The sequence below is a fragment of the Aspergillus pseudoviridinutans genome (genome assembly GCF_018340605.1).
Source record: "Aspergillus pseudoviridinutans IFM 55266 DNA, scaffold_3, whole genome shotgun sequence".
Taxonomy (NCBI): domain Eukaryota; kingdom Fungi; phylum Ascomycota; class Eurotiomycetes; order Eurotiales; family Aspergillaceae; genus Aspergillus; species Aspergillus pseudoviridinutans.
In genome coordinates, this window is record NW_025091283.1 from 2,876,676 (window position 1) to 2,889,433 (window position 12,758).

Below are 12,758 nucleotides of genomic sequence, written 5' to 3' on the forward strand. Positions count from 1 at the left end.
TCAAAGCTCAAGGCAGTCCGGATCTTTTCATCGCTTGTTTCAGTGACAGAAGCTGCTTAATCGGTCTGGATCTGATGTCCTTGAATGAATGGCGAAGCAGACCAACACCCCTGTGGGCGACAAATCCAGGAGGCAAAAGAAACGGATTCAGTACAGGATGGAAACTGTGGCACCCAGGGGGATTGTGCGTTTGTTAAGAGGAAACCAAGCTGAAGCAGAGGAATGTGTGGCCGCATTGCAGCGGACGCGCGGAATGCTCGTCATTGTGCATGCTGACCCTCATCTTCTAATCCGTGCAGATGACAGACACTTGGTCTATATAGGCTTGAGCAGTAAGAATCCAGATCATATCACGATAAAATCTGGCCCGCTGTGTCATGTTATAATGGTTCCCCAGAGAGAAGAACTCTGGCTGTGCTGGTTGTTAGGTAACCTGTCCCGACCATTATGCAGGACAGAATAAGGCCCAGTCGTACATTCTGAAGCCAGCATAACTCTTCGACCTGATTGGATGGCATGAACTTGTCAAGAATGATCATCTGTATGTTCCCATACTGTGTTGCCGCGTGTCGTCTCTCAACTGCGACAGTATGGCCAAAGCAGAACCGTCGTTGTCTGAGGAAAAGTATGAGTACTCGCAAGCCGTTGAACTTGTCAGTTATTTCTCATAGCCTGTCTAGTATGAACTCAAGATTTGGTACGCAGAACAATAGCCAGGCCAAAGACCCCGTCTGGCCTATTGTTGTTGTTGTTACTCTTTTTGGGCTTAGATTAGTCACGTGACTATCGGCTGTCCTGAATCGGACATCCGCAATCACGGAGCACGGATCACGGGGAAACGACCCACAGCATCCACGTTCCCCCCTCAACCCTTCTGACCCTCGTGTATCCTCATTCTGAGCTGTTCAGGAACCAGCAGACAGGCATTCACTGTTGTGGCTATCGAAATCCCTGATATCGGAAGATCATGGTGCCTCCTTTACTTCTGAAATGAAGACTGACGTCATGGCTTTCGATATTAACCGAGATGATTATCTCCTCGAGAAGCAATCCCGCGGATTATGTTCAGCCACCCGCATTAACACCGTCTCGGGCTGGCTGCTCTGGGCCGCGTATTGTCATATGGGTTCAGTCGATCCACAATGGCCAGACGCTGCGCTGCGCTGAAACTTGGAGGGCCCACTGAGCTGCTGGACGCCCCCGTTAGTAGCTCCGACTACCTTGGGACGCATAGACGTGTCTGGAGGGGTGCACCTCGTCGGGTGTCTGTAAGCCCCGTGTTTGGATTCTAGAAGGTCCAGCAGATTGCGATTAATAACCTTCTCCAAATGCCTTATCATGAAGACGGAAGAGCAGCAGTGCTATCCTTGCTGACCCCCACCATCCCGTCACACCGCTTGATGCTATTCCTACTCCGTATAGCTTGATGCTATCCCCGTAGCTTCCGCCCCTCCTATATAATAGACAGCTGCTATTTTCCGTTTCTTCATTCTCCCTCCATTCAATATCGCTCTCTCAATAGGTTGTACTTTATTCCCTTTCTACTCCACCATCTTGTACAATGGCTTCCAACCCAGTCAATCAGAGTGGTGTTTTTGTACACGAAAACACCTCCGCCCCCGAACATCCGAGCTTGATGCAGATGTTCTCTCTCAAGGGCAAAACTGCCATTGTCACGGGTGCCGCTGCCGGCATTGGTCTCGCCGTGGCTGAGGGTCTGGCTGAAGCAGGTGCCAACGTTGCCTTGTGGTGGAGCACCAACTCTAAGTGTCCTGAGCGGGCGGCTGAGATTGCTTCCAAGTATGGTGTACAGAGTGAGTACAAGCTCAGAGCTTGAATTTATTCCGGTCAAATAGATGGGGCAAAGAGAACCTAACTTTTCCCAGCCAAGGCCTACCAGGTCGATGTTACAAACGCCAAGGCTGTCCAGGAGGCGGTTGATCAGACTGTGAAGGACTTCAATGGCCGTCTGGACGTTTTCATTGCCAACGCAGGTATCCCCTGGACCAAGGGACCCATGGTTGACGGGCCTCTTGACCACTACTCTAACGTGGTTGATATTGACTTGAACGGTACCTTTTACTGCGCCAAGTACGCCGCTGCTCACTGGAGGAGGCAGAAGGAGGAGGGAACCGATATCAACGGGAACAAGCTCTCCAACTTCACATATGGTAGCTTCGTGGCCACCGCCTCCATGAGTGGCCACATTGTGAACTTCCCGCAGATGCAGGCTGCCTACAACGCTTCCAAGGCGGCCGTGATTCACCTTTGTAAGTTTTGGCAGGTTGGAATCACATTCATGAATGTTGCTAATGCAGTCCAGGCAAATCTCTTGCCGTGGAGTGGGTCAAGTTCGCCCGTGCCAACACTGTCTCTCCCGGCTACATCGCTACAGAGATCTCAAGCTTCGTGCCCCAGGAGATCAAGAGCATCTGGAAGGACAAGATCCCCATGGGTCGTGAAGGCCGTGCTGAAGAGCTGAAGGGTGCCTACCTCTACCTGGCTTCGGACGCTGCCAGCTACACCACTGGTGCTGACCTCGTTGTCGACGGTGGTTACTGCGCACCATAAATTTGGGTCAGCTTGGTTTTTGCATTTCATTACTTTGGGCGGCATTTGATCTGATAGAGTATATACATGATAGACGAATGAACAAACATGTGACATACCATTTCAAGTGCTCAAGCTAGCTGAGGGTATTTATCCTCAAGATTCTATTGACATCAAGTATGAGTCGCATGAGTTCGATGTGGCTTCATTTGCACCAGAAATCATTAACGTCGTCTACGATCACTATTGGCCTATCGCCACAAATCCTGGCAGAATTAATCCTGCAAGGACCCAGGGCTACTCATAGAGCAACATGAATCAGACCAACGCCGCGTGATATTCCCACTCTATTCTAACCATCTGCACTGCGTTAAGCGCGGTAGACTTGTCGAAATGTACACCGCCATGAACAGTTAGCTCATGAACACACCGTTATTCATGGATGACCTATCGCAGACTCGACGCGTCTAACGGCCCGATCCACAAAACGATCTATCGACGCAGTCAACCCTCGCCCGTTGTCGATGCCGTGCTGGAGGTCTCGTTCCCATGCCGCTATTGGCGGAGAGGGAGGCTCAAGGATGTGCTTGTGCAGTACGGACGTGTGCGGATCAAAGTATTTGGCTAGAGGGTCGTCGTCGCTGGCAGCTTCCAAGGTCGAGTTGGGATCTATTAGGCTCATCTCAATTTCTTCCTCGCTGCAGGATCGGAGCAGATGGTTAGAAAGCTGCAAGCATTCTGAGAGGTTACTGGCGTTAACACTCACATCGTAACAGGGGTGTCTTGGTCGCTTACTCGGGCGTAGCTCCATCGCTGGCGCCAGTGTCTTGGATGGCAGAGTGAGAGGGTGCGTGATATGGTCTCCCAGTGTACGCATAGCACAAAAATGCATGATAGTAACAGGCAGATGGCTGGAAAGAGATTGAGGGATAATGGTTCGGACATGGTCCTGGCTTCTGGCTGAGAGAGAGAAGCTTCGAGTCGTGAGTACGAATTATGCTTGATCTGCTTCACGGGAACTATTGTTCTGAGGATATTGACATTCACTCAGCTGTGCATCTTGCTGATTTACTTATTCTACACTTCGACTCCGTGCATTGCTGATACATATAACATATATCCAGATGAGAAATATGGCTCCGCAACACATCTCGCCTTTTACAGACTGAAGATGATGCTCACTGAATAATAGCAGTTATCAGCCTGTCCTACAGTGCTGCAGTTACAAGACACGACTTCCTACTAAAGAAAGTTTATATAGACCAACCAAAACACAAATCAACCTCAGACCTTCTGCTTAGAACCAACCTCCAGACAAAAGCAACCAACAACCGCTTCCCACATACTATATCTTTTCATGCAAGACATACCAGACATATCCCAGTCTCATTAGAAACAGCCTTTTATTATGTTACCCATGACTGCAGAGGCGTACTATCAAGGTGACAACCATTCGTCGCGACGGTCTCTAGGGCACGGGCATGTGACAGAATCGACTCAACCCCATAGATCAACTGACTTGCCTAATACAAGAAAGCAAGAATGTATACGCAGCCCAAACTCATGACTACAGCAACAAGCCCGATTCAAATGATTCAAATCAAGTGATGGAGTCACATTTCTTACGCACAATGATTAAGACATCATCGTCCTCTCTTGTAATATATATTATGCAGCTTCGACTGCACCTGCTTATAAATGGATCCTAGATCAATCATCCTGAAATAGACCACCAACTCGAGTATACATATGCTAGCGAATGCTACTCCCAAGATGGCACAGCCAGACCCCGAGGAACAAGAAATGGCAAGTGCAAGTGCAAGTGCACCATACAGACGAGGATGCTAAACTAACGTACGCAGAACTCCTCTCTCGACGAAGCCCTCCACTGCACAACTTGCAAACTCGCCCAGCTCCCCCGCCCATCCCTGCTCACAGCCCTCGCCACAGGCCTCTACAATCCCCGCCGCGACCCGCCCTTCCTGCATCCGCAGACAATAGAGATAGACGGCGTATCCCCGCGAACGATACCGCCAGAGCCGCAGGTACCAGGGTATCAAAGACTGATGACGCCGGCGCAGCACGAGAGCTACAGTACTGCTTTGGAAGAACTCACCGAGCGGGAAGCGGGCAGAGGGGAAGAGAGCGGGGCGCTGTTCGCGCGGTACATGCTTGATTTCCACATTCATGTGCACTATCTCTCGCGGCGGGGGATGTTGACGCTGTGTCGGGATGTTGAGGAGGTCCATGAGATGCGACGGTGGAGGTGGAGGGTTGCGTTGGTGGATGATGTGCTTGCGGGTGCGGAGTATCCAGGGAAGGGATGTACGAGGGGAGGAGGGAAGAGAGGGGTGCGGCCGCCGAACGAGAATCCGCATCTGTCGATGTACCAGATGGCGTTGTGGAGGCGGAGATGGCTGGCGCGGCGGCAGCGGGTGGACGAGGTGCGCCTCAAGTGGGCGGCGATTGTCGAGGAGAGACGAAAGCAAAGGGCCGCTGCGGCTAGGACAATAAAAGTGAGGTTGCACTGTTCGCGGGAGGGATATAAGGCTTTCATCCGCGAGGTCGAGGTCGAGGGTGGTACGTTTGATCAGCGGGACATAACTTGAAATAAGACGAGATTTTGTCCAACATGCTGCCATTGAAACGCTTTTAGGAAACATTGCCCTACGTACAAGAGCACTTGCAATCGAGGTAGAAGACAAAAGGGAACCAATCGAATGAATGACACCAGCTGCATGCCGGGCCCCGGAGAGGCTGGAAAGAGACTGAATCACGGCTGAGAAACCAAAAACAACGCCGGATCTTTCGTGCCTGATATAACCAAACAAGCTATGCGGATATCAATCGACCAATGAAAACCAGATATACGGAGATGAAAAGTCTCGAATCGTCAAAGTGTCACAAGAAAGTCAAAAAGGTATACTGCAAAGGAGAATCCAGCTCAAAGAGAGACACAAGTAGTGTTTCTGACACTACCCACAGTAGTGAAATCGTTTCCGGACACATTCTGATGCGCCAAGTGCAATCCCTGGACAGTACCTGCTGTAGGCACAATGCGCTTCAGTCAGTTCGTTACACCTCCTCCGTCCCCGTCATCGCAACATCTTGAGAGTCCTCACGGATCGGCTGCTTGACATCAACCGGGTACTGCTCCTGACGGGACTCAGTCGGTTGCATACCATCCGGCTGCTTGCTGTCCCTGTCTGGGCGCTTCTTGCCTAGTCGTTGGCACCAATGCTCGGCACTAACAAGAGTATCATTGACCACGCCGCTGACCTGCGCCATCATATCCAAGCCCTCCTGCGCCAGCACCAAAATGCGGTGAGCGCCGAGCGTCGCGTCTGAGCTGGACGCGGGCGAGTCAGGGGGAGGCTTGGACGTCGAGGCAACCTGGAACCGGTGCGGCAGAGACGTCAGATGGCGACGGACCAGGTGGCGCGCGTTTTCTGGTAGAGCTCCGCCGGCATACTTGGAGACGACGTCGACGACCTGTTTCAGGGTCGAGAGGACATCTTCCTTGACGGCCTGGATACGCTGCGACAGCAACGAGGCATCGCCCTCGCCGTTCTCCAGCCTGGCGCTGTCCCATTCCTTGACCGCGCCCTGAAGAGCGATGATGGCCTTGCCTAGCCGGCCGTTGGCCCACCGCAACCAAGTCAGGCAGTATTGCAAACTGCGCAGGGACTCCTCGCTCATGGCGACGCCCAGGCCGGACGTGGAAATCATCAGCCGGCTTTGCCAGGTGGCCGGGCTCTGGCGAGATGACAGCCGGCCGATTTCCTCATAGTTCGGCGACTTGTTGTCGTCATATGGCGGAAGAGGCTCGGGCTGCGACAGGTCCGAGGAGCTGCGCATGCGCTGGGAGTCCATGGTGTCGTTGTCACCTGCAAGCCCCTTCTCCACGTCCACGTCTGGCGGCTGCTGCTTCTCGCCACTGACTTTCCGTCTCTTCTTCGCTGGGTCCGTGGAGTTGGATTCGCGCCGCTGCAGTGCCCAACGGAGACCGCTCTCGACACCGGTCTTGCGACCTACGGTACCGACGGTGTTGGCAACGGGAGAGCCGATGTTGCGCTCGATAAACTCGGCGCCGGACTTAAAACGAGGCGAGTATGATTTGGACGAGGTATATGCGGACATGGACCCGTTGATCGCCGAGGAGATCAGCGGATGGGTAGAGGTAAGCAGGGACAGGAGGGGTTCGGGCTGGGGCTTGGAGTCGGACGGGGCATTGGAGGGATTCGTTTGCGTTGAAGTTCGAGGGGATGGATGCCCATAATCTGCAAAGCAATCAAGAGTTTTGTCAGCCTGCCACTGACAGTCAAGAGCCGAGGAGAGATTACCCGCACGGAGCCCTTCAAGCGCCTGGGCTGCCTCTATATCATCCATGGAGAGAACACTGGTGGCCCGACGAGAGCGCTCGTCGGCCATGGAATGGTTATCGACATCCATCATGGAGGATGGAACATGCTGAAACGAGGAGAAAGCGGTAGCAGGGGCGGAGAAGGGGGACGAGGCGGATGAAGAGGAGTGGGAGGATGGCGTTTGCGTCGTGGTGGTGGAGGTAGTGGCAGCGGCGTCTCGGCCAGACGACACGAGACGGGCTTCCATGAGAATAGCGCTGTTTGCCGGTGTTATTTTTATGATGCCAACGGAAGACTAGGGTATCCTGGCTCAGAATTAGTCCTCGATAGCCCGATTTGGGTCCTCCGCAGTCGGTCCTCCGTATCGAGTTTGCAGCCAGCAGTCACTACAACTATGTCTGTAGCGAACTGAACCAGCGATGGCGTTCGTCCTTGATAGGTATGTGATTGACGATCACAGACGCTCCTAATAGTTAAAATTGGAGATGATACTGGCCGCCAGCACAAGCATGAAGTGGGAAATGAGGATCCAGCGTGGGCGGTAATGGCGTCGAGTGATTGATCAGAACCCAATGACAGCGGCGATGAGGCTTTCACGTGAAAGAAAAAGAGAGACACTCGACACGAAAGTGGCCCAACGGAGCTTGTCCGGTCAAGACTGAGGAGGAAACTGGACGCGAATTTACTCTCTTGCCACTTATTATTATTACTCTACTGCGTAACTCCTATATCATCCTACTACCAGACAATAATTGCTTCAGCTTCACCATCTAGTCGTAGTGTGACAGGAGCCCATGTCATCCGAAATAGGCTGAATGTGAGGTGGAACATCCCCCCTCTCCACAATCTTCACTTCCTGCATGGTTCTTGATCGTCATCGACCCCCCCAAAACGGATCCCTCGACGACGGTCTCGCTGTGATTGATGGATCTTTGCAAGTCCATCAGCATGCCCGTCTACCCGTCACATGCTGGTATTTTTCGGTATTATTCACTACCTTATGATCGAGCCTTTGCCGCTTGTCTCGCGTGCGGTACCCCAGCACTTTTGCTTCTGATCCTCAACAATTCCCGTTTCTGGAAACTGCCGCGACATGTGATTGTGCTCTTATGCCGCCCACCGCTTTCTGCGGTATTCTGGCACGTGATTGTATTCCTTAAGGCGACAAGGCATCATGGTATCAAGGCATCTAGTGTTTGGAATACCCTACCAAGCGAGTTCGGAGAGAATCCAAAGTTGTGTACACATATATCCTAGACTAGACAAAGTACGTAAATGTAGTCGATCACTCCACAGAAATCCCGTCCTCGTCGGTGTCCTCATATGCACCAGGCATCATCCCATACAGCATCGCTTCCACAGCATCTTCTCCTTCATATTCGTCTCCATCATCGGACTCCTCATCGACGGCATCCTTCGCCGTAAGCTGGCTGATAGCCTTGTGGTTGACCCGGTAGCAAGCCAGAATTTCATTGGTCACAGACCGGGACGGCAAGTTGCTCGTCTTGATCTGGCAGAGGATCTCACCAAAGGCATGGATGGTGAAACTGGCATGGCTATGCTTCCGGTACGTGTACGAGGCCAACAGCCGAAGCCATTCATCCTTGCTATGTCGCCACATATGGATCATCGGATGGTCCCCAAGGGACGGCGGAGGGATCTGCCGCGCTTCCTCTGCCGCCTCGCGCGCAAGGGGCGAGAAGGAGTTTTCCCCTGAAATAGAGCTGATCCATTGGCTGTAGAGTCTTTCGACCTCCTGCTGGGCATACTTGAGCGCGGCGCGGAGCTGCCCGTGCTCGCTTTCCCCTTGCTTCTCGATCTCAGCCTCCCGCTGTGCCTCGTTCCACGGACGGACGAGATCTTCATCCCGATCGTACACGCTGTCCTCCTCCGGAAACGCTCGCTGCAGGTCTTCCAGCACTGCATGTCGCTCCTTACGGGCTACGTCGAATTTGAGGTAGTCGGTGATGTCGGTTTTCTTGGGTTTGCGTCCCGCGTTCTTATACGCGGGAAGCTCTCGAGCCTTGGGGCTTATCTTCTTCCGGTATTGCTGCCAGGCCTGCTCTGACAGGTGCACCCCTCCTTTGCGGCCGTCGACCAGATGGCTGAGCAGACAGGCCAGCTCCTTGGCTTTGGCCGAGTCAATCGACTCGTCGTATGCAATCTTCTCATGCTCAACGGTGCATCGGCCTAGATTCGAGGTCGTCAGGTTAAAGGTAAAGGCGCTCTGGAGAAACTCGTCCGTCGATTGTACGTCCCTCATGGGCACCGAATGTTTTGCGAGTCCAAAATGCTCCGGCGGGAACTCCTTCGTAGGCAGGTCGGAATTCTGAAAGTGCTGCACGATGTTCTGGTCCCAGCATATCCACGGTGTATCTCCATCGTAGTCGCCACCAGACAGCATATGTGCCAGTGGAATGTCACCCGTAGTGGGAAAGACGATGACATCCTTGAAGTGCCGAAGCTCCGGTTTCCACACGGCTCGTCGACGCTGGATATCGGAGGGCACGTGAGCAGGGAGACGACCGACCAGGACGTCCATGCCGTCAAGGAGGTTGTCCTCGAATTGCCCCCGGGCATCGCGCCAGTTGTTCGAAAACCCAAAATGCACCTCGTGCTCGTTCAGAACCCCGTACGGGTCTGCAATGCAGAAGGCATAGGTGGAAAGCGGGACTTCGATATGTAACTCATCCACATATCGATCAAGCAAGTCTCTTAGGCATCTTCCCAGCCGCTTGCGTAGGGGGTAGAAACTCCGTGGAGCGAACCCAGCTTCGGTAAGCCTGATGATGGCTTCCGCATCGTTAGCAGTCCACTGCTCCAGGCGTTTCACCCTCTGGCTCATCACCGACGAGCCATCATCGGCCATAGGCTTGATCTTCTGGATGAGGCTACGGCATAACACACCGCTGTTAGACTCCAGTACGCTGGCAAAGTCTTGAGAAATCGCCCTAATGCCAGCCCGGGTAAGCTCGGCAATATGCTCCCTAACTTGTCCACCGTGCTCCAGAATGGCAAGCAACTGAATGTTCAGTTCCGCCGGGTGCAAGGGTTTGGACCATTTGACCACCTCAAATGTTAGTTTCTCATCATCGACCGGTTCCCGCCAAGCTTGCGGATGCGGCTGGATCTTCAACTGGGAATCTGATATCTGGATCCAGAAATCATCACCCCCTACAGAAATGTCAGAGTTGTGGCGGTCAACCATCCATAGCCCTTTAGCACCGGCAATCCTTCGCTGGAAAGCGCTAGGAGTGTTTCCAGCGATCCCTAACTGATCACAGATTGCATTAGCTAAACCTCTAGACATGAGAGCGCAGCCATCGTTCATGACTGGACGGTTTGGTACATCTCTGAGATGCAAGATCTGCCATGGCTTCAAGACAATTGTAGCATAAGCTTTGGACAGTCCTAGCGAGATCCGCTGAAACAGCTTGCAGTTGGACTGGTTCACATTAGCCTCCGGGGGCATATGCCAGTCCATCAGCGCTTCTAAACTCATCGGTGTACGACTATCGCTCTCTTGGCATTGAGGAGCAATGGACGGCACTGTGCCCGGGCTGTGTACAAAATCAACACCATCGATGGCAAAGAACTCCACTCTGAACCTTGGCTCTGTCTTCTTGACTTTACGCTTTGTCTTAACCTCTTCCACGTAGAAGGGCCGCCATGTCCTCCCCAGGCATCGATGGACATGCTGGGTGAGCCACAGCGCTAGACTCTCGCGCAAAAGTGTTGGGTGCGAGTTGAAGCGTAGGTGGCGCGGTGCTCGCGCCGGCGCAGGCATTGTCAAGCTGAGGAATCGATCGGATCCAAAACGTCGGCGGAACCGGCATGTTCGCTCCGTCTTGAGAGGTTTCAACCTGAATTTGAGGATGCCCGGTTCCGACTCACTGCACCATTCCAAGTCACCTGTAAGGATGACGATCTCCGAGTGCTTGTCCGTCTTGAATGGACCAGTAGCCGCTTCCCATGCTTTGCTGGTCGACTTTTCTGGAAGTGGCTTCCCACATCGCTGATTATGGCCTTCAATCCACTTCCAGAACTCACCATATGACTTGAAGGACATGCTGCTCCCAACTAGCATGAGGTCCAAAGGGACATCCCATGCTCTACCGACCCGTTCCAGCTCGTACCGATATCGCAGAGGAATCGACTTTGGAAATGGTTGCTCCAGCGAGAACGGCCCACTCTGCAGGAGCTGTTCCATGATTCGTCCCTCAATTGAATGAGGAGCTTCTTCCGGAGGCATTTCAGTCATCATTCCTGCATCATCCATGGTCACGTTCATCCCATGGCCGATCAAATGCCCCACGACGGAGTCTTCGTACATAGAATCAGACTCAAACATGGGCTCCGTGGCGTCGGTAACCGTCGAGGTGAAGGAAGTATCAAGTTGGCGCCGGGATTCACAGCCAAATGACGTGGCGACAGTGGAGAAGCTAAAGTTCAGTCCTGCATGCGCGCCAGGCGCCGTGTCGTATCGCTGAACACTGTCTGGAGCGCTAAGCTTTTCGAGAAATCGGGATGGTTCTTTGGCCCTATCCACCGCCAAAGGGGACTTAAAGACGTGAGCGGACTCGTTGACCATTAACGAGGAGCCGGTGTCCCAATTGACCCTGGCAATAGCTAGGGACTCAAGCTCGTTCCCATCCGCACGGCCGTGATTTTGAACGTTTGGATTCTTCACAGGTGAGTTTGGAGCGGTGTGATACTCATCGTCATCCTCCTCCTCTTCTTCAGGAATTCTTCTCTTGAGGGGCCTGAATACCGTGCCTGGTGAGATCTGCATACGATTGTCATCTGCATAGGCGCGGACAGAGCCTCTGCTCAGCAAGTGTATCTCGTCATCCACGAGCTTTAACAGATACGCAAGGCGCTCGTCCTTCTCATGTGTGGGAATGACTGTGGGACCCGCGACCATCAATTGGTCCCTCCTTGACAAGGCTGAAGGACCTTGCGATATACGGCCCACGCTACTGCGCGTATCCAAATGCGAAGTTGAGCGAGAATGGACCCATTCCTCGAAATCGTTCAAGATCCGGCCAAGGTCAACCTCGCGGTTGAAGTACAGCCGTTTGAGGCCTTTATACGTGCGCCATCGAGGAGTCTGCTCATTGCGGCCAACGGACGGCGAATAGATTCGAGGATTGGGAATTTCAAGATGGAATTGTTCGTTGAGGATTTCGATCCATTGATATAGCTCTTGCCCGCTCTTGACAGGAGTGCGAGGGATGGCCATGTCTTTTTCCGATAGGAGGTAGCTACAGCTAAGGAGTCCATCCAAGCTGATATGAGCTCGTCGATGGATAGAATTGGACTTACCCTTGGCTGTACTTTTATCGGCAGGCAGTTGTCAATCGAATTCAGGTTTACAGAGTGGTAAGGAAGCGAATTATCGACCCATACTCTGTATCCGAATGGACGAAAAAAATGACGGTATGGTCTCGATGGAATTGATCATCATCAAGAGACAAGAAGTGACGGTCAGTGTCCATCAACTGATACTCCTGGGTAGGGGCAGAGAGTGCAGAAAGTACGCGGTGTCAGCTCGATCAGTTCCAATCGACTGTGGGGGTGAGGGGAACAATAGATCGACTGATACATAAGTACTACTCATGTATCTCATACTCTTTCCGTCTTGACAGCGGGACGAGGTACCTTAGAAACTTTAAGAAGCTTACCTATCATTATCATCACTCGATTATCTGACAGTCTGTTCCTTGGTTCATGCAGAAGAATAAAAATAGTTGACGGCGTCCGTCGTTTCCATGATTCACACGAGCGTTTGGCGCCTCTGTCCATGCCCAGCAAATCATATTTCTCAGGTATTGGCGCCTTCCA

General features: G+C 52.7%; 5 protein-coding genes across 5 annotated transcripts; 2 read left to right on the top strand and 3 right to left on the bottom strand.

The window, feature by feature from the left end:
* Positions 1-1,561: 1,561 nt before the first annotated feature.
* On the top strand, positions 1,562-2,571 carry Asppvi_004724 (putative carbonyl reductase; the record flags this gene model as incomplete). Its single annotated transcript, XM_043300672.1, has 3 exons — positions 1,562-1,814; positions 1,887-2,270; positions 2,324-2,571. The coding sequence occupies 3 exons, from the start codon at positions 1,562-1,564 to the stop codon at positions 2,569-2,571; spliced, it is 885 nt and encodes a 294-aa protein (XP_043156607.1).
* Positions 2,572-2,986: 415 nt separating this feature from the next.
* On the bottom strand, positions 2,987-3,361 carry Asppvi_004725 (uncharacterized protein; the record flags this gene model as incomplete). Its single annotated transcript, XM_043300673.1, has 2 exons — positions 2,987-3,288; positions 3,346-3,361. 2 exons carry the CDS (start codon positions 3,359-3,361, stop codon positions 2,987-2,989), a joined length of 318 nt encoding a protein of 105 aa, XP_043156608.1.
* Positions 3,362-4,323: 962 nt separating this feature from the next.
* Asppvi_004726 (uncharacterized protein) lies at positions 4,324-5,159 on the top strand (the record flags this gene model as incomplete). The annotated part of the gene is made up of 2 exons (XM_043300674.1): positions 4,324-4,372; positions 4,432-5,159. The coding sequence occupies 2 exons, from the start codon at positions 4,324-4,326 to the stop codon at positions 5,157-5,159; spliced, it is 777 nt and encodes a 258-aa protein (XP_043156609.1).
* A 466-nt stretch (positions 5,160-5,625) lies between these two features.
* Positions 5,626-7,161, bottom strand: Asppvi_004727 (putative clock controled protein (Ccg-8); the record flags this gene model as incomplete). Its single annotated transcript, XM_043300675.1, has 1 exon — positions 5,626-7,161. The coding sequence occupies one exon, from the start codon at positions 7,159-7,161 to the stop codon at positions 5,626-5,628; it is 1,536 nt and encodes a 511-aa protein (XP_043156610.1).
* Positions 7,162-8,199: 1,038 nt separating this feature from the next.
* Positions 8,200-12,412, bottom strand: Asppvi_004728 (RNA dependent RNA polymerase; the record flags this gene model as incomplete). The annotated part of the gene is made up of 2 exons (XM_043300676.1): positions 8,200-12,178; positions 12,291-12,412. The coding sequence occupies 2 exons, from the start codon at positions 12,410-12,412 to the stop codon at positions 8,200-8,202; spliced, it is 4,101 nt and encodes a 1,366-aa protein (XP_043156611.1).
* Between the last annotated feature and the right edge of the window lie 346 nt (positions 12,413-12,758).